We start from the raw sequence: 20,445 nt of genomic DNA, 5'->3' as shown, positions 1-20,445 counted from the left end.
TGATAAGCCCTGAAAGAAGGAGGAGTTGCTTCTTATGGATAAGCAGAGAAAGTGGTTTCTTAAGATGGAATCTACTCCTAGTGATGATGCTGTGAACATTGTGAAATGACAACAAAGGGTTTGGAATTTTACATAAACTTGATTGATCAAGCAGTTGCAGGGTTTGAGAGGACTGACCCTGTAAAGTTCTACTGTGGGTAGAAGGCTATCAAACAGCATTGCATGCTACAGAGAAATCTTTCATGAAAGGAAGAGTCTGCAGTGAATTTCATTGTTGTCTTATTTTAAGAAACTGCCACAGCTACCTGAACTTTAAGCAGCCACGACCATGATCAGTCAGCAGCGATTAACATCAAGCAAAAAGATGACAACTTTCTGAAGGCTCAGATTATCATTAGCACCTTTTTTGGCAATAAAGTATTTTTAAAAAGATATATTCTTTGTTTTTTTTAAAGATATAACGCTGTTGCACACTAAATAGACTCCATTATAGTGTATATACAAGTTTTATATGCATTGGGATACCAAGAAATTCATGACTTGCTTTATTATGGTAGTCTAAAACCAAACTGGTAGTATCTTCGAGGTATGCCTTTATTTTAGTGCCTCACAAAGTTTCCATTCAAGAAAATTGTTTATATAATTCCCTATTTTCCACTAGTAATGCAGATTAAATACACATCTACACTTGTATGACATTTTTTTCATATCTTTGAAAATTGATAGTCTTTTCAAAAGCACTGGTTTGGAACCTGTTATATGGAGGTATCTGAGAGGCTCCTGTGGACCACGAAGGAATCCAGGATTGTTTTTGGAAGCCAACACTTGTTTTTCTGGCAAAATATGTTTTATATTATTTTTTTTAAAAAAGTTTTAAAGATAAAGCAGCGCAAAACATTTCTGTATTTTTTGCAGAATTAAAAGATTAAATGGAGCTAGAACTTAAATTCTCCTTTATGTCTATAATACTATAGACATTGTTAGTAATTTTTGTGTGTAGAAGAACTTCAGGAAGGTTTGAATGTCTAAAAAGTTATGTGGAAGAGAAATTAAGTGAGAAATTTTCATTTATTTTTAAAAACCAGCCATAATTCAGTACTAATATATAAAGGTGTGCTAGTATATTATATATTATACATTTATGTTATATATAATAATATATAATTGTTTAGACTCCTACTCTTGCTGTTGTAAGTAAACTAAAAACCAAAAATATAATGCTGTGTATCCATTAAGTTTTCTTTAAAGTTGTGAGTTTTACTAATTTAATTTCTTTACCTATAATAGTCACATGTAAGTAAAAATATAAAGATTTAAATTACATATATTTAATTATATTTATACTTAAGCCTTATTATTATTGCTTATATTTTAATGCAGATATTCTGGTTCAGGAGTTTGTAAAATTTGGATCACTAGATACATATCTGAAAAAGAATAAAAATTGTATAAATATATTATGGAAACTTGAAGTTGCTAAACAGTTGGCATGGGCCATGCATTTTCTAGTAAGTAGTACAACCTTTTTATCAAAAGATACTATTTTATTTTATAAAACAATATACAAATTATCTTTACCTGGAAACAAAAAATAAATCTGTAATTGGATGCCAATTCATGTAAAATAGTCTGTGTTAGGTGATAAAAAGAGATTACTTTAGGCATATGTTTATGTATGTAAAATCACTTTTGAAAAAAAAGTTTTGTCATCCCATCAATATCTTAGAACTACTAATAGACAATCTGTATGTTGTGTCTTTTGGATTTAGAAAATTCAACCAAAAATTATGCAGAAGTATGTGCTTCTGTATTTTTGGGCCATTGTACATTATGGTCCATGAGAAAGCAGTGTTGACAGAGAAGAATACCAGGGGGACTGCCAGTCATCAGACCCCTCAGGGTGCACCTATGTCCTGCTGCAGAACTGAAGTAGTATTTCTTAATGTCAGCTCCCATCCAGAAACACAAACCATCTCAGCCTTAGAACTCATGTGAAATGGCATTGGTAGTTTTAATTTATTCATTTCATCACAAGCACAGATTATTGTGTTATTTAAAATGTAAAACAGGAAGCATAGGGGTCATAAATTTCCTTTTTTCTCAATGCATGCCTCCAAATTATTATACTGTCATATATTTTTCTTCTTTAAATCTGTTTTGGGGGCTTGAACATACTAAATGCTCCAGTACTTGTGGACTGATATTTGAATATATGTGCGTTTAACTCTAATAGGAAGAAAACACCCTTATTCATGGGAATGTATGTGCCAAAAATATTCTGCTTATCAGAGAAGAAGACAGGAAGACAGGAAATCCTCCTTTCATCAAACTTAGTGATCCTGGCATTAGTATTACAGTTTTGCCAAAGGACAGTAAGTTCTAGAGGGATTATATATAATGTTACTAAGCTTTACTTGGGCAGTGGTGTAAAGGGCATGTTGTTAATTTTCCTTGAATTCCATTTAATTTGTATGTTCCTGATTAATAATAAAATTATCACTTTTAGCAATTTAAATTGTTAGTTAAATCTTAGTCTCTATTTTTCTTTCTTATAAGCATATAACCATGGACTGTGAGGTGATTTTTTAAAAACAGTTTTAATCTCTAATTATGTATGAAGGATAGGATTTTATCCATTTTTAGTATGAAGTTTTGTAATATTCCTTGAGCCACAAGTAAATTTTCTAAATATTCTTTTCTTCTCATCACTAAATGAAAATTTAGCCTGAGATTTTAGGATTTTTTTCTATCCTCTGTGAAGAAATTAGTTTAATTATCCAGCTAATTCTGACTTTTTAAAACCTTAAAAAAACTTTCATTTGTGTTTGTTCATCTTTACTACTTAACACAGTGGGTTAAAAATACAAATTTCAGTCAGATAGTTGAGAGGGGTTTTTTGGGTCTAGATAATTATAACTGAATTTTGTTATCTTAGATAATTTCTCTAATTGGATGTTCTAAATTTAGATTCTAAATTGATCGATTTTTGTGCACTGATGTGTCCTATTTAAGCTAATAGTACTTAAACTTAATGACTTATCTGACAGTGAAGACAGTGATAACTGGGCAGTAGTACACAAGTATGGAGTATGGCAGAAAATTCTTACAGGGTCTTACATCTGGTATTCTGGGAAATTTTATCCTTTGGAATGGGAAGTGAAGATGGAAAAAAATGTATTCATATGGTGAAGGTATTTGTCAATCAATCAATTTGTCTGTCTGTCTATGTCAGAATACCAGAAAGTAGGGTTATATTGCTTCTTCCTTTCTTGAATACAGTCCTTCTGGTGGAATCAAAGACCACGGAAACTTTACTTGAGAAATTCCATGATTTGAGCAGAGACCACCTATATCAATTCCATATACCTAGAATATTTTGGTGCAATTTAGCCATCCATCTGCCATAAATGCTTGTTGGTCCTTGGGTTTTTTTTTTATCTGCAAGTGGGAATTGCCATGGCTATTAAATCATTAGAACATCTCTGAATGATGTAACATTACCTTTACTACTTACGCATTATGAAGAAATACCAAAAAGTATCATGGGGCAATTTTAGGATAAACTATATAAAAAAAAAGATTTGGCCAGGCGCAGTGGCTCATGCCTGTAATTCCAATGCTTTGGGAGGCTGATTGCTTCCTAAAGCGCTTGGGTGGATCACTTAAGCCCAAGAGGTCAAAGCGTAGTGAGCTGCAATCGTGCCATTGCACTCTAGCCTGAGTGACACAGTGACACCCTGTCTCAAAAAAAAAAATTTTTTTTTTTGAAGGTAAAACTAATGGAAAGAGGTTGAGAAAATGATATGCCAGTTGAGACACTATGGTTTAATGGAAAGATTAGTTGATTCAGAACTCACTGTACAGGATTCTCATTCTGTCTCTGCTGCTAACAAATTGTGTGGCTTTGGGCAGATTACTCAATCATATGTCTCCATGTTGTCATTGTTAAAGATGAAATATTGAATTAGATGATCTTGAAGGTCCCTTCTGGCTCTTAAGCTTATGCAGTCATGTGCATGTGCACATCCACCCCCTCCAAAATAAAGAAAATAGGCCTGATTATTCAAATGATTTGAACTTTAAAGCTATTTACATATAAAAGATTGGTTTACTTGTGAATTATTTAACCCTACTCTGTTCGTATCATTTCAAAGTTCTTCAGGAGAGAATACCATGGGTACCACCTGAATGCATTGAAAATCCTAAAAATTTAAATTTGGCAACAGACAAGTGGAGTTTTGGCACCACTTTGTGGGAAGTCTGCAGTGGAGGAGATAAACCTCTAAGTGCTCTGGATTCTCAAAGAGTAAGTTTATATGGACCAAGTTAGAATTACTCCATCTCTGAACTTTCATGTTTCTTTCACATGATTTGTATTTTTTAGCCCATCTAAATTTAAAAAGAAGGTTGGTGTGGCATTACACAATTTATTCTCAGTTTGTGGTTCTTTAATTATAGAAGCTACAATTTTATGAAGATAGGCATCAGCTTCCTGCACCAAAGTGGGCAGAATTAGCAAACCTTATAAATAATTGTATGGATTATGAACCAGATTTCAGGCCTTCTTTCAGAGCCATCATACGAGATCTTAACAGTTTGTTTACTCCAGGTATGTATTTGAATGATATTAATTTTCCAGCTTTCTATCTTTATTGTATTTAATGAATCATTACTAATTTCTAATTCCTTTAAAACATTTTCTTGATGTCATTTGGGCCCTCTTAATTTCTTATGTTCATATGGCTTTTCATGCTTTATACATATTCTAATCTCCTTGACTGAGAATTATTTTCGTTTTTATAAAAAGACCTTTTCTTTTTTTTTTTTTTTGAGACGGAGTCTTACTCTGTCGCCCAGGCTGGAGTGCAGTGGCGCGATCTCGGCTCACTGCAAGCCCCACCTCCCAGGTTCACGCCATTCTCCTGCCTCAGCCTCCCGAGTAGCTGGGACTACAGGCGCCCGCCACCACACCCGGCTAATTTTTTGTATTTTTAGTAGAGACGGGGTTTCACCGTGTTAGCCAGGATGGTCTTGATCCCCTGATCTTGTGATCCGCCTGCCTCGGCCTCCCAAAGTGCTGGGATTACAGGCTTGAGCCACCGCTCCCGGCCAAAAAGACCTTTTCTTTCAGTAACCTAATTTTAGTTTTCCATTTAATGAGTTGTAAATTATAGTATTTTTTTTTTTTGCTTAAATCGACTTTTAAAAAACAATTCTCTTTAACATTTCTCATATTTTATAATTGATTGATTTTCTAAACATGAGCTGTATTTGTTTTGGTTTGTTCTCTCCTTTTTCAAAATACTGAGCTGAAATGCATGTGTTTGACCTATAGGTGCTTTCTACCCCAGTACTACTCACCTTTCTCACAATAAGTATCAGTATATTACCTTACTTTATGAATATTAAAACTTCTTATTTTGGAAAACAAAATTTTATCCTTTGCAAAGTCTCTCTTGAAGGCCTGTCAGATTATGGGTAATGATTAAAGGCTCCCATTAATATAATCGAAACTATTTGAGTTTCCCTGTATCATTTAGTATTTTTAACTCATGATTATTTTGGTCAACTTGAATGTATATCAGTTTAGTTCAGAGAATGATATTTGCTAATTTAAGGTGATAATATTCTTTATTTCTCCAGATTATGAACTATTAACAGAAAATGACATGTTACCAAATATGAGGATAGGTGCCCTAGGGTTTTCTGGTGCCTTTGAAGACCGGGATCCTACACAGTTTGAAGAGAGACATTTGAAATTTCTGCAGCAACTTGGCAAGGTAAATTGTCAGAAGTTTTTCAAATAGAGTATAATCATTTCATTTAGGAAAAACTTAAGAGCGTTTCTAAAGTTCACTTTCTACAACATTTTAAGGAGTGCTTGTAGAAAAAAAAGGTTTGGTTGTCAGATGTTGGAGAAATGCTGTGTTAAATAAACAGCTATCTTAACTGAATGAAGGGGGCCAGCCCCTCCACACCTGTGGGTAATTCTCGTCAGGTGGGACCAGAGACTGAGAAAAGAAATAAGACACAGAGACAAAAGCATAGAGAAAGAAAAGTGGGCCCAGGGGACCAGTGCTCAGCATATGGAGGACCCGCACCAGCACTGGTCTCTGAGTTTCCTCAGTATTTATTACTGTTTTCACTATCTCAGCAAGAGGAATGCGGCAGGAGAGCAGGGTGATAGTGGGGAGAAGGTCAGCAAGAAAACATGTGAGGAAAGGAATCTGTGTCACAAATAAGTTCAAGGGAAGGTACTATGCCTGGATGTGCACATAGGCCAGATTTATGCTTCTCTCCACCCAAACATCTCAGTGGAGTAAAGAATAATAAAGCAGCATTGCTGCCAACATGTCTCGCCTCCTGCCACAGGGCAGTTTTTCTCCTATCTCAGAAATGAACAAATGTACAATTGGGTTTTATACCGAGACATTCAGTTCCCAGGGGCAGGCAGGAGACAGTGGCCTTCCTCTTTTACTAATCCTCCCCAGCACAGACCCTTCACGGATGTTGGGCTGGGGGACGGTCAGGTCTTTCCCATCCCACGAGGCCATATTTCAGACTATCACATGGGGAGAAACCTTGGACAATACCCGGCTTTCCAGGGCAGAGTTCCCTGCGGCTTTCCGCAGTGCATTGTGCCCCTGGTTTATTGAGACTGGAGAATGGCGATGACTTTTACCAAGCATACTGCCTGTACACATTTTGTTAACAAGGCACATCCTACACAGCCCTAGCCTTAAACCTTGATTCCATACAACACATATTTTTGTGAGCTTCAGGTTGGGGCAAAGTTACAGATTAACAGCATCTCAGGGCAAAGCAATTGTTCAGGGTACAGATCAAAATGGAATTTCTTATGTCTTCCTTTTCTACATAGACACAGTAACCACTGATCTCTCTTTCTTTTCCCTATAACTGAAGAACTTTTCAGAGGCTTTAACATGTAATGTGCATGGAACATCTTCAAGAGGAAGATGAATTAGGCAGTATTATTCAAATTGACTTGACCAAGACACTGTTCCTTGGTAGCAGGAGTTCATTGTTAAGTGATTCAGTGAAATACAGAAAGGAATACATAAGCTTTTCTACCTGCCTTTCTGCCTTTAGTTATCTCAGGGAGAATTAATCTTATTGCTTAAGGTCTAGGATTTTGACTGTGCCATATTCACTAGCAGAGACTCTGTCTATTAAAACGTCACACAGTCATGTATAACCTACATATTATAAGTAACACCAGGGAATGCTCAGTTCTTAGTAGGTCCAACCATAGTGGTAAGCTCTTTCTCGCATAAGCTTGCTAGGATAAGGTTCTCACTAGTAAGTACCATGTTAGTGTTGTCTGTTATTATCAGCTATTCCTAAATTCATATTTTCCTGAAATATCTCCAGATGTCATTGATTTTCCTCTTTTCTGGGAACTTATAGCATTTATTGTTTCTTTTATACAACTTAATCACAGTCTTCTGTTGTTTATTAGATCTTGGTTTTTGTTTGCTTGCCTTTTTTTTCCTTGACTTAAAAAAAGTTCCTTTAGATCCCAATAGATTACTAGGCACACACAATTTTGTCATATATTGTCAAAACAATGGAATATATACTGGTATTTAAGAAGTAGACATAACAAAGAATACATCAAAAGATCACTAATTTAGATTAACAAAAGGGAAACAGCAGACTAAATTATAAAGTTATCTTTTCAAGTAATTTTTTCTAGTTATGAAAGTGATATACTGCTTATAGAGAAATTGGAAAATATTACAATGAAGATACGTTCCATTTGTTGTAGTCTCTGCACAACTACACAACTTCAATAGTGAAACCATTCTATATATACAATTCTGTATCTTGCTATTTTTCATATATCAAGATTTTCCCATTAATATTCTTTTGAGACATAATTTTAAGTGAATATACCATAATTTATTTACAACATTCCCCTTTATTGTAATTTTGAGTTAATTTTCTTTTGCTTTTTAACATTTTTAGTGTTTTCCATAGTTCCGTGAGCTTAAAATTCTTTTAAGCATAAGTAAATTGAAGAGACTCTAAGGAAGGCGTTTTCAAAATACATGTACAATGAAATATATTTCTTAGTAATTTAGTTTGTAGGAAATGAAAGGAAAATGGTGTAATCATTAGTCAGTCATAGATATTTTAATGTGGATATTTCCTGTCTGTATTTAACACCATAATTTTACTTTCAACTTTGTTTGTTTGAAGTAATTGATGTGTTCAGTGGTTTGTCTAGATATTTGTACTGCCTTATTGAAACAATCAAAATGCCATTCCTACAAAAATGATTGCATGTCACCTTTCCATTTTATAAAAATTAGCTACTGTATCCCTTTGTTATCCTTTTCAATTAGTGGTATGGTGAAAATATTCCAAAGAGGGATATATATTTAAAATTATTTTCATATGTTTTAAGCCAAGAGAAATAATGGTATATTTTTTTATTTTTTAAAAAATATTTTCATACTGTTGTAAAAGGAGCCAAGAAACTATTGTGAAATCTTTTCTTTTGCTACTTGAAATCTAGAGTGTTTTTGCTTTCTTCCTTTATCCTCATGCCCACATACACTTATATTCTTTTTTTAATTAATTTTAACATGGATTATTTGTGTAATAGCCTCACATGTGGATATTAACAGTGTAAACAGTACCACATATAACCATCAAGACACCTCAATTAGAATTTATAGGACTAGAATGACAGATTCAGATGGTTTAATTACATTTAAAAAGTTTTCTGAAAAAACTTTTTTTTTTTTCTTGTTTTGACTTCTCTTTTTTTTTTTATTATTATACTTTAAGTTTTAGGGTACATGTGCACAATGTGCAGGTTAGTTACATATGTATACATGTGCCATGCTGGTGTGCTGCACCCACTAACTCGTCATCTAGCATTAGGTATATCTCCCAATGCTATCCCTCCCCCCTCCCCCCACCCCACCACAGTCCCCAGAGTGTGATATTCCCCTTCCTGTGTCCATGTGATCTCATTGTTCAATTCCCACCTATGAGTGAGAATATGCGGTGTTTGGTTTTTTGTTCTTGCGATAGTTTACTGAGAATGATGGTTTCCAATTTCATCCATGTCCCTACAAAGGACATGAACTCATCATTTTTTATGGCTGCATAGTATTCCATGGTGTATATGTGCCACATTTTCTTAATCCAGTCTATCATTGTTGGACATTTGGGTTGGTTCCAAGTCTTTGCTATTGTGAATAATGCCGCAATAAACATACGTGTGCATGTGTCTTGATAGCAGCATGATTTATAGTCCTTTGGGTATATACCCAGTAATGGGATGGCTGGGTCAAATGGTATTTCTAGTTCTAGATCCCTGAGGAATCGCCACACTGACTTCCACAATGGTTGAACTAGTTTACAGTCCCACCAACAGTGTAAAAGTGTTCCTATTTCTCCACATCCTCTCCAGCACCTGTTGTTTCCTGACTTTTTAATGATTGCCATTCTAACTGGTGTGAGATGATATCTCATAGTGGTTTTGATTTGCATTTCTCTGATGGCCAGTGATGATGAGCAATTTTTCATGTTTTTTTTGGCTGCATAAATGTCTTCTTTTGAGAAGTGTCTGTTCATGTCCTTCGCCCACTTTTTGATGGGGTTGTTTGTTTTTTTCTTGTAAATTTGTTTGAGTTCATTGTAGATTCTTGATATTAGTCCTTTGTCAGATGAGTAGGTTGTGAAAAATTTCCCCCATTTTGCAGGTTGCCTGTTCACTCTGATGGTAGTTTCTTTTGCTGTGCAGAAGCTCTTTAGTTTAATTAGACCCCATTTGTCAATTTTGGCTTTTGTTGCCATTGCTTTTGGTGTTTTGGACATGAAGTCCTTGCCCACGCCTATGTCCTGAATGGTAATGCCTAGGTTTTCTTCTAGGGTTTTTATGGTTTTAGGTCTAACGTTTAAATCTTTAATCCATCTTGAATTGATTTTTGTATAAGGTGTAAGGAAGGGATCCAGTTTCAGCTTTCTACAGATGGCTAGCCAGTTTTCCCAGCACCATTTATTAAATAGGGAATCCTTTCCCCATTGCTTGTTTTTCTCAGGTTTGTCAAAGATCAGATAGTTGTAGGTGTGCGGCGTTATTTCTGAGGGCTCTGTTCTGTACCATTGATCTATATCTCTGTTTTGGTACCAGTACCATGCTGTTTTGGTTACTGTAGCCTTGTAGTATAGTTTGAAGTCAGGTAGTGTGATGCCTCCAGCTTTGTTCTTTTGGCTCAGGATTGACTTGGCAATGTGGGCTCTTTTTTGGTTCCATATGAGCTTTAAAGTAGTTTCTTCCAATTCTGTGAAGAAAGTCATTGGTAGCTTGATGGGGATGGCATTGAATCTGTAAATTACCTTGGGCAGTATGGCCATTTTCACGATATTGATTCTTCCTACCCATGAGCATGGAATGTTCTTCCATTTGTTTGTATCCTCTTTTATTTCCTTGAGCAGTGGTTTGTAGTTCTCCTTGAAGAGGTCCTTCACATCCCTTGTAAGTTGGATTCCTAGGTATTTTATTCTCTTTGAAGCAATTGTGAATGGGAGTTCACTCATGATTTGGCTCTCTGTTTGTCTGTTGTTGGTGTATAAGAATGCTTGTGATTTTTGTACATTGATTTTGTATCCTGAGACTTTGCTGAAGTTGCTTATCAGCTTAAGGAGATTTTGGGCTGAGACGATGGGGTTTTCTAGATATACAATCATGTCGTCTGCAAACAGGGACAATTTGACTTCCTCTTTTCCTAATTGAATACCCTTTATTTCCTTCTCCTGCCTGATTGCCCTGGCCAGAACTTCCAACACTATGTTGAATAGGAGCGGTGAGAGAGGGCATCCCTGTCTTGTGCCAGTTTTCAAAGGGAATGCTTCCAGTTTTTGCCCATTCAGTATGATATTGGCTGTGGGTCTGTCATAGATAGCTCTTATTATTTTGAAATACGTCCCATCAATACCTAATTTATTGAGAGTTTTTAGCACGAAGGGTTGTTGAATTTTGTCAAAGGCCTTTTCTGCATCTATTGAGATAATCATGTGGTTTTTGTCTTTGGCTCTGTTTATATGCTGGATTACATTTATTGATTTGCATATATTGAACCAGCCTTGCATCCCAGGGATGAAGCCCACTTGATCATGGTGGATAAGCTTTTTGATGTGCTGCTGGATTCAGTTTGCCAGTATTTTATTGAGGATTTTTGCATCAATGTTCATCAAGGATATTGGTCTAAAATTCTCTTTTTTGGTTGTGTCTCTGCCTGGCTTTGGTATCAGAATGATGCTGGCCTCATAAAATGAGTTAGGGAGGATTCCCTCTGTTTCTATTGATTGGAATAGTTTCAGAAGGAATGGTACCAGTTCCTCCTTGTACCTCTGGTAGAATTCGGCTGTGAATCCATCTGGTCCTGGACTCTTTTTGGTTGGTAAACTATTGATTATTGCCACAATTTCAGAGCCTGTTATTGGTCTATTCAGAGATTCAACTTCTTCCGGGTTTAGTCTTGGGAGAGTGTATGTGTCGAGGAATGTATCCATTTCTTTTAGATTTTCTAGTTTATTTGCGTAGAGGTGTTTGTAGTATTCTCTGATGGTAGTTTGTATTTCTGTGGGATCGGTGGTGATATCCCCTTTATCATTTTTTATTGCGTCTATTTGATTCTTCTCTCTTTTTTTCTTTATTAGTCTTGCTAGTGGTCTATCAATTTTGTTGATCCTTTCAAGAAACCAGCTCCTGGATTCATGGATTTTTTGAAGGGTTTTTTGTGTCTCTATTTCCTTCAGTTCTGCTCTCATTTTAGTTATTTCTTGCCTTCTGCTAGCTTTTGAATGTGTTTGCTCTTGCTTTTCTAGTTCATTTAATTGTGATGTTAGGGTGTCAATTTTGGATCTTTCCTGCTTTCTCTTGTGGGCATTTAGTGCTATAAATTTCCCTGTACACACTGCTTTGAATGTGTCCCAGAGATTCTGGTATGTTGTGTCTTTGTTCTCGTTGGTTTCAAAGAACATCTTTATTTCTGCCTTCATTTCGTTATGTATCCAGTAGTCATTCAGGAGCAGGTTGTTCAGTTTCCATGTAGTTGAGTGGCTTTGAGTGAGATTCTTAATCCTGAGTTCTAGTTTGATTGCACTGTGGTCTGAGAGATAGTTTGTTATAATTTCTGTTCTTTTACATGTGCTGAGGAGAGCTTTACTTCCAACTATGTGGTCAATTCTGGAATAGGTGTGGTGTGGTGCTGAAAAAAATGTATATTCTGTTGATTTGGGGTGGAGAGTTCTGTAGATGTCTATTAGGTCTGCTTGGTGCAGAGCTGAGTTCAATTCCTGGGTATCCTTGTTGACTTTCTGTCTCGTTGATCTGTCTAATGTTGACAGTGGGGTGTTAAAGTCTCCCATTATTAATGTGTGGGAGTCTAAGTCTCTTTGTAGGTCACTCAGGACTTGCTTTATGAATCTGGGTGCTCCTGTATTGGGCGCATATATATTTAGGAGAGTTAGCTCCTCTTGTTGAATTGATCCCTTTACCATTATGTAATGGCCTTCTTTGTCTCTTTTGATCTTTGTTGGTTTAAAGTCTGTTTTATCAGAGACTAGGATTGCAACCCCTGCCTTTTTTTGTTTTCCATTTGCTTGGTAGATCTTCCTCCATCCTTTTATTTTGAGCCTATGTGTGTGTCTGCACGTGAGATGGGTTTCCTGAATACAGCACACTGATGGGTCTTGACTCTTTATCCAACTTGCCAGTCTGTGTCTTTTAATTGGAGAATTTAGTCCATTTACATTTAAAGTTAATATTGTTATGTGTGAATTTGATCCTGTCATTATGATGTTAGCTGGTGATTTTGCTCATTAGTTGATGCAGTTTCTTCCTAGTCTCGATGGTCTTTACATTTTGGCATGATTTTGCAGCGGCTGGTACCGGTTGTTCCTTTCCATGTTTAGCACTTCCTTCAGGAGCTCTTTTAGGGCAGGCCTGGTGGTGACAAAATCTCTCAGCATTTGCTTGTCTATAAAGTATTTTATTTCTCCTTCACTTATGAAGCTTAGTTTGGCTGGATATGAAATTCTGGGTTGAAAATTCTTTTCTTTAAGAATGTTGAATATTGGCCCCCACTCTCTTCTGGCTTGTAGGGTTTCTGCCGAGAGATCCGCTGTTAGTCTGATGGGCTTCCCTTTGAGGGTAACCCGACCTTTCTCTCTGGCTGCCCTTAACATTTTTTCCTTCATTTCAACTTTGGTGAATCTGACAATTATGTGTGTTGGAGTTGCTCTTCTCGAGGAGTATCTTTGTGGCGTTCTCTGTATTTCCTGAATCTGAACGTTGGCCTGCCTTGCTAGATTGGGGAAGTTCTCCTGGATAATATCCTGCAGAGTGTTTTCCAACTTGGTTCCATTCTCCCCGTCACTTTCAGGTACACCAATCAGACGTAGATTTGGTCTTTTCACATAGTCCCGTATTTCTTGGAGGCTTTGCTCATTTCTTTTTATCCTTTTTTCTCTAAACTTCCCTTCTCGCTTCATTTCATTCATTTCATCTTCCATTGCTGATACCCTTTCTTCCAGTGGATCGCATCGGCTCCTGAGGCTTCTGCATTCTTCACGTAGTTCTCGAGCCTTGGTTTTCAGCTCCATCAGCTCCTTTAAGCACTTCTCTGTATTGGTTATTTTAGTTATACATTCCTTCTAAATTTTTTTCAAAGTTTTCAACTTCTTTGCCTTTGGTTTGAATGTCCTCCCGTAGCTCAGAGTAATTTGATCGTCTGAAACCTTCTTCTCTCAGCTCGTCAAAATCATTCTCCATCCAGCTTTGTTCCCTTGCTGGTGAGGAACTGCGTTCCTTTGGAGGAGGAGAGGTGCTCTGCGTTTTAGAGTTTCCAGTTTTTCTGTTCTGTTTTTTCCCCATCTTTGTGGTTTTATCTACTTTTGGTCTTTGATGATGGTGATGTACAGATGGGTTTTTGGTGTGGATGTCCTTTCTGTTTGTTAGTTTCCCTTCTAACAGACAGGACCCTCAGCTGCAGGTCTGTTGGAATACCCTGCTGTGTGAGGTGTCAGTGTGCCCCTGCTAGGGGGTGCCTCCCAGTTAGGCTGCTCGGGGGTCAGGGGTCAGGGACCCACTCGAGGAGGCAGTCTGCCCGTTCTCAGATCTCCAGCTGCGGGCTGGGAGAACCACTGCTCTCTTCAAAGCTGTCAGACAGGGACACTTAAGTCTGCAGAGGTTACTGCTGTCTTTTTGTTTGTCTGTGCCCTGCCCCCAGAGGTGGAGCCTACAGAGGCAGGCAGGCCTCCTTGAGCTGTGGTGGGCTCCACCCAGTTCGAGCTTCCTGGCTGCTTTGTTTACCTAATCAAGCCTGGGCAATGGCGGACGCCCCTCCCCCAGCCTCGCTGCCGCCTTGCAGTTTGATCTGAGACTGCTGTGCTAGCAACCAGCGAGACTCCGTGGGCGTGGGACCCTCTGAGCCAGGTGTGGGATATAGTCTCGTGGTGCGCCGTTTTTTAAGCCGGTCTGAAAAGCGCAATATTCGGGTGGGAGTGACCCGATTTTCCAGGTGCGTCCGTCACCCCTTTCTTTGACTCGGAAAGGGAACTCCCTGACCCCTTGTGCTTCCCAGGTGAGGCAATGCCTCGCCCTGCTTCGGCTCGCGCACGGTGCGTGCACCCACTGACCTGCGCCCACTGTCTGGCACTCCCTAGTGAGATGAACCCGGTATCTCAGATGGAAATGCAGAAATCACCCGTCTTCTGCGTCGCTCATGCTGGGAGCTGTAGACCGGAGCTGTTCCTATTCGGCCATCTTGGCTCCTCCCTTCCGAATAAACTTTTGCAATAAAACAAATTGCCCATCAATAAGTTTGATATCTTTTAAAATGATTTTTGGTTATCTGCACATGAAGCAAACAAAGTGTATTCCACAAAATTCTTAGGCACAGTCTGAGACAGCTGCCAGAAATAACAGAAAGAGTTGTCATTTATGTCTTGTGAGTACAATTTCTGAAAGTTGAATGAGGGCGTCTATTTCTGGGGATGGTCGAAGTTTACTGCTCTCTCTTATTGCTTCATGGCAGTACTGCTGGGCAAGGTAGGTTGTTTGTTGCACACCATCACTCTGTAATACATACTGTGGAACTCTGTCTACATCTCCCGGCAAACTGAACCATCTCATGATCATAGCATTCATTTCTGGGAACTGCTGACAGGCAAACAGAACAGGACCAGTGGCTAACCTGAGATTCACATCAGCTGATGCTGGTTTGCCTATGTTAGAACATGAGGTGAAGTCGAATACATCATCTATTAGCTGAAAAGCTATTCCTACATTTTTTCCGTACTGATAGGAGATCTCATGCACCACTGGGTTGGGGCATCCTAGAACAGAGACTGCTTTACAACTGCTGGCTATCAGGCTCGCAGTATTCTTGAAGGTCTTTTCAAGGTATTGTGCAAATCTTTCATGCTGATTTTCTTTTGACCCGAGCTGAAGAAATTCACCACACACCAAATCTTCAATAACTCGGGTTAAAATAGATATAACAGCTGTATTTCCAGTTTGTGCCCCACCTATAGATACTACAGAAAGAATTAAATCTCCAGCAAGGACAGCCTTCTTTTCACCCCAGATCTTGTGTGTTTTCCTTTTCGAGAACTTGCATTATCAATAACGTCATCGTGAACAAGACTAGCGTGTGGATCACTTCTGCAATTAAGGCTGTGGCGCGCTGGCTAGCTTGCACATGTCGGGAGTTATTATGATGAATATTACATGCTCGGGCCATTAGTACCACAATAATTGGTCGAAAGGCTTTTCCTTTTACATCAAAGTAGTACTCAGACATTTCCTTAAGTTCTGTTGTTGATATGAGCAGTTCCTTTCTAATACCCTCATACAGACCTTTCAAGTCTCTCCAACCGAGTTTGAAAGGATCGGTGTATTTCTCACCACTGTGTGTTTTGCTGTACGGGGTTGTGTGATGAAACTGTGATATCCTATATACATTTGGACAGGCAGGTGTTAAACGCTTCACAAGATTAAAATAGGGTATCTGAGACAAGTCAAGTCCCTTCTGCCTATGAGCCTGCGCGGGCATCGGCAGCGGCGCGCGGCCCCGGCGGCCCCGCAAGGCTCGGGGAGCGGTCTCCACGCCGCCGGTCTCCAGCAACAGCCGCGCCGCCCCCGCCACCAGCGCGAGGCCACGGTCGGAGTCTGAAAGTCCTGGTAGGATGGTGGCTCCGCCTCTGGCCCGCGATCCTCCTGCCAGGACCTGGAGCCTGAAACCTCTTATATTCTTTATATCCTTTACCTTCTCGCTTCACTCCTAGCTGTTTTGAAATCCTCTTTATTCCTTTTTCCTCCATGGTGCAGATATGGGATTCAGAGATCAGGATCTTAGTGCGACTACTTTGAAATTATCAGCATCATTCTTAATCTTCTCTGAATATGATTTTTATTTTCCTCTCTTCCCATCATTAGCTAACATCTTGGTCCACATTCCTTGAATGCTTTTAGTAGTCATTGTTTTCTCGTCACCTTACCTCCTGCCATTATTTTGGATGCCCTTCCAATACTTAAAAAAAAATTCCTTGGCTTCTCTACCCCAAAGTTATGATTATGTTAAATGAGTTCCTTTGAACTCTGTAATCCCGTGTAATAACCTTACTTAGAAAATTTCCTACCCTGAAATCTCCCTGTCTGACTATAACTAACTTTATAGCCTTTGGCTTTTTTCAACATAAATGCCTTCTTTTTGATATCTTTGGTATTGCTAGTGTGTTTCACATTTTCTTCTTATTGGAACGTAAATTGGTGACCCTTTCTAGAGAGCTTCTCACAGGGCAGTTTGTATCAAGCGCCTTTAAAAGTTCATATCTTTTAAACTACTTTCGCTGGTATCCACAATTATTATCAACCCCCCCTTCCCTTGATTATCTGCTTCACTTTCCCTATTATTTCCTAGTACGGGAACAATACAACTTAGCATTTTTAAAATTGTGCTTCCATCCCTCAAACACTAAAAGAAAAAAATCAGATATAAATCTTTATTGTTTTCATTGAAAATTGGTTTCCAACATTGGTTAGGCACTTATGACTCTTACTGGTTGTATTAGTCTGTTCTCACGCTGCTAATAAAGACATACCCGAGACTGGGTAATTTATAAAGGAAAGAGGTTTAACTGACTGACAGTTACCCATGGCTGGGGAGGCCTCAGGAAACTTACAGTCATGGCAGAAGGCACCTCTTCACAGGGCAGCAGGAGAGAGAATGAGTGCCAGCAGGGGAAATGCCAGATGCTTACAAAACCATCAGATCTCATGAGAACTCACTATCACGAGAACAGCATGGAGGAAACCACCCCCATGATTCAGTTGCCTCCCACCAGGTCCTTCCAATGACATGTGGGGATTACGGGGTTTACAATTCAAGATGAGATTTGGGTGAGGACACTGCCAAACCATATCACTGGTAGTTCTTTTACTCTCCTTTACTTGATTTCTTTTCTGGTCCTATGTCAAACCCTTCTGGTTTTCTATCTTAAATCTTTCTTTTCGCTGTATTTTTCTTCATCTCCTTCTTCCATAAGAAAAATAGAGGCATTCCGAATTAAAAGTGAGACTGATTTTTGCCTATCAAAGTGACAAGGATTTAGAAAAAGTATAATGATCATTGTTGGCAGGGACGTGATAAAATATGCATTTTCCCACTGCTTATTGGAACATCAAATGGTAACCACTGCCAGACAGCTTCTAATGCAGTGTGTATCAAGGCCCTTTGAAATGTTCTTATCTTTTGAACAGCTAATTAAGTATCCTTAATAGAGATGTACACGAATATTTATTTATAAGAATATTATTGCAATGACATGACTATCTAAAAATTTTTCTTAGTGTACATTTATGTTTCCAATGTTAAAAATTAGTGCATTCGTGTGACAATATACAATAATTAAAAATCATTAATTTCAAGGAATATATAGTGGCACTAGAAAATAAATTTTATGAACACGTTGTTAAGTAGAGGGGAAGAAGATAAAACTTATTTCCTACTTTTGTTTTCTAAAATGTGTTTTGGAATAATTTCTCACAACAGCCTCATGAGATAGACATTTTATTATTCTCCACTTTAAGGAAGAAAAACCTCATTTTAGGGAGTTCTGAATTGTCCACGGTCAGAGAGAGAGCAAGTTGTGGAACAATATTCTAGTTCCAATCTGACTTGAGAGTCCTGGGTCTTGAGATTCCTGGGTCTGTCCACCTTATTGTGTGGCCTTCTAAACTGTGTAATTAAGAGATTTCACTTTGAGCCTACATGGTCTAGGTTTTTTAAAAAACTGACTTCAAGTATATAACTGAAAATATAGTCACTTAGAATCTTGTAACTCAAGAACTACATTGTTTTATCCTGTAAGAATGCAATAATATCCAAAATACACTAATTTGATTAATATCAAAAACCTATACCTTATTTAAATGTTATAGCAACTTACCAATTCTATGTAGTTAATGAGTTTTAGGTAAAAAGAGTGGATTTCTTTAAAGACATCTTCAAAAAAAAAAATGTAGAGTCATTCCATAGGCTAAAAGTTTCTTACTTCTTAATTTGCTTTGGCTGCTATAACAAAATACCATAGACTGGGTAGCTTAAACATCAGACATTTATTTCTCTCAATTCCAGAGCCTGGAAAGTCTGAGATCAAAGTTCTGGCAGGGATTGGTTTCTAGTGAGGTTTCTTCTTGGCTTGCAGATGGCCGTCTTCTTGCTGTGTCCTCACATGGGAGAGAGAGATTGCTCTAATGTCTCTTCCTCTTATACGGGCACTAGCCTTGTCACATTAGAGTTCCACCCTTATAACCTAATTTAACTTTTATCACCTCCTCACAAGGCCCTATCTCCAAATACAGTCAGTCATATTGGGGGTTAAGGCTTCATTATATAAATTTTGGGTAGGGGGTCACTGACATTTAGCCCATAACAGACACATTCCATCCAGATCACTGACTGACAGTGATAGCAAAAGGTATTTTGTAAAAAAGGAAAATTCTTCCTGGAAGTTAGTGACAAAAGTTTAGGAATCCTCAGCATGTCCCTTGGCTTATCTTGATAATTAATGCTCATCATTTATTTAAATGCTTTTTTGAAGTAATTTATATTTCAGCCTATAATTCCTTTTGAAGAAACCAAATTTACAGGTTTACTACCCACCTGTTGAGATAGTATTTCCTTTTCTTGTTCTAAGAGTTCCTTAATATAAGCTTAAAGATAGTCTGCTGCTGGGCATGGTGGCTCATGCCTATAATCCCAGCACTTTGGGAGGCCGAGGTGGGTGGATCACGAGGTCAGGAGATCGAGACAATCCTGGCTAACACAGTGAAACCCTGTCTCTACTAAATATACAAAAAATTAGCTGGGCGTATTGGCGGGCACCTGTATTCCCAGCTACTAGGGAGGCTGAGGCAGGAGAATGGTGTGAACCCAGGGGGTGGAGCTTGCAGTGAGCCGAGATCGTGCCACTGCACTCCAACCTGGGCAACAGAGCGAGACTTCGTCTCAAAAAAAAAAAAAAAAAAAAAAAGACAGTCTGCTAATTCCAGCTACTAGAATTTTCTATATAATTATAATTTATTTGTAATTTGCCTTGAAAACTTGGTATTTCCATCCTAATGTGATGTGTCATTTAGGGTAATTTTGGGAGTGTGGAGATGTGCCGGTATGACCCTCTACAGGACAACACTGGGGAGGTGGTCGCTGTAAAAAAGCTTCAGCATAGTACTGAAGAGCACCTAAGAGACTTTGAAAGGGAAATTGAAATCCTGAAATCCCTACAACATGACAACATTGTAAAGTACAAGGGAGTGTGCTACAGTGCTGGTAAGCTGCCCATTGAAACCTATTTTAAATTCAAGGTATGTCTTTGGCATCCTGTGTAATATAAACGTACAATGTCTTAACGATCTGGACTTATGCCAATGCCCAGAGGGAGAGGCATTCTATAATGACTAGAGATTGTGTTTGGTGATCATAGACTGTAACTATAGGAAGTATTTGGCTAGTTGGTTAAACATTCTTTTCATCTCTTGCTTAAGCTTACCAAGAAAGTATCATTTTTAAAGGAATTGTTTTTGTTTACATTTTCTATAAAAATATTTTTGAATTCAATGTTTTTTGTTCGATATAAATGAGGAGAAAGGAAGTTTTCTCATCAGTTTATTTTGGTTTGCCTGAAGAGTTATAGAAAACTGAAACGCAAATAGTTTCAAAGCTTTTATTCAAAACTTTTTATTTATTCAAAAGTTTTTGATTCAAAAAGACTATGTTCTTAACAACTATATCACCTTTAATGTATAATAAAGTTTTGTCATCTTAGATTTTATATATGTTTAAGTCATTTATGTATGATAGTTTTCTAATATTTAATCAGTATAATATGGCAGAGTAA

General features: G+C 37.9%; 1 protein-coding gene and 1 pseudogene across 6 annotated transcripts in view; one reads left to right on the top strand and one right to left on the bottom strand.

Annotated features, from left to right (window-relative positions):
- Window positions 1–20,445, top strand: part of JAK2 (Janus kinase 2) — a 150,863-nt gene that overhangs the window by 92,691 nt on the left and 37,727 nt on the right. For all 6 annotated transcript variants that reach the window (XM_016960555.4, XM_001139368.7, XM_063788740.1 and 3 more), the window contains 6 exons: window positions 1,381–1,508; window positions 2,234–2,372; window positions 4,155–4,306; window positions 4,459–4,609; window positions 5,644–5,780; window positions 19,688–19,877. In XM_016960555.4, the coding sequence (XP_016816044.2) occupies window positions 1,381–1,508; window positions 2,234–2,372; window positions 4,155–4,306; window positions 4,459–4,609; window positions 5,644–5,780; window positions 19,688–19,877 (897 nt within the window). The remainder of the gene's footprint in view (window positions 1–1,380; window positions 1,509–2,233; window positions 2,373–4,154; window positions 4,307–4,458; window positions 4,610–5,643; window positions 5,781–19,687; window positions 19,878–20,445) is intronic.
- LOC104007862 (all trans-polyprenyl-diphosphate synthase PDSS1-like) lies at window positions 14,981–16,100 on the bottom strand (annotated as a pseudogene).

The sequence above is a fragment of the Pan troglodytes genome, chromosome 11 (assembly GCF_028858775.2).
Source record: "Pan troglodytes isolate AG18354 chromosome 11, NHGRI_mPanTro3-v2.0_pri, whole genome shotgun sequence".
Classification (NCBI taxonomy): domain Eukaryota; kingdom Metazoa; phylum Chordata; class Mammalia; order Primates; family Hominidae; genus Pan; species Pan troglodytes.
Note: the sequence above shows the minus strand (reverse complement) of the source record. Positions and strands in the feature narration are given on the sequence as shown.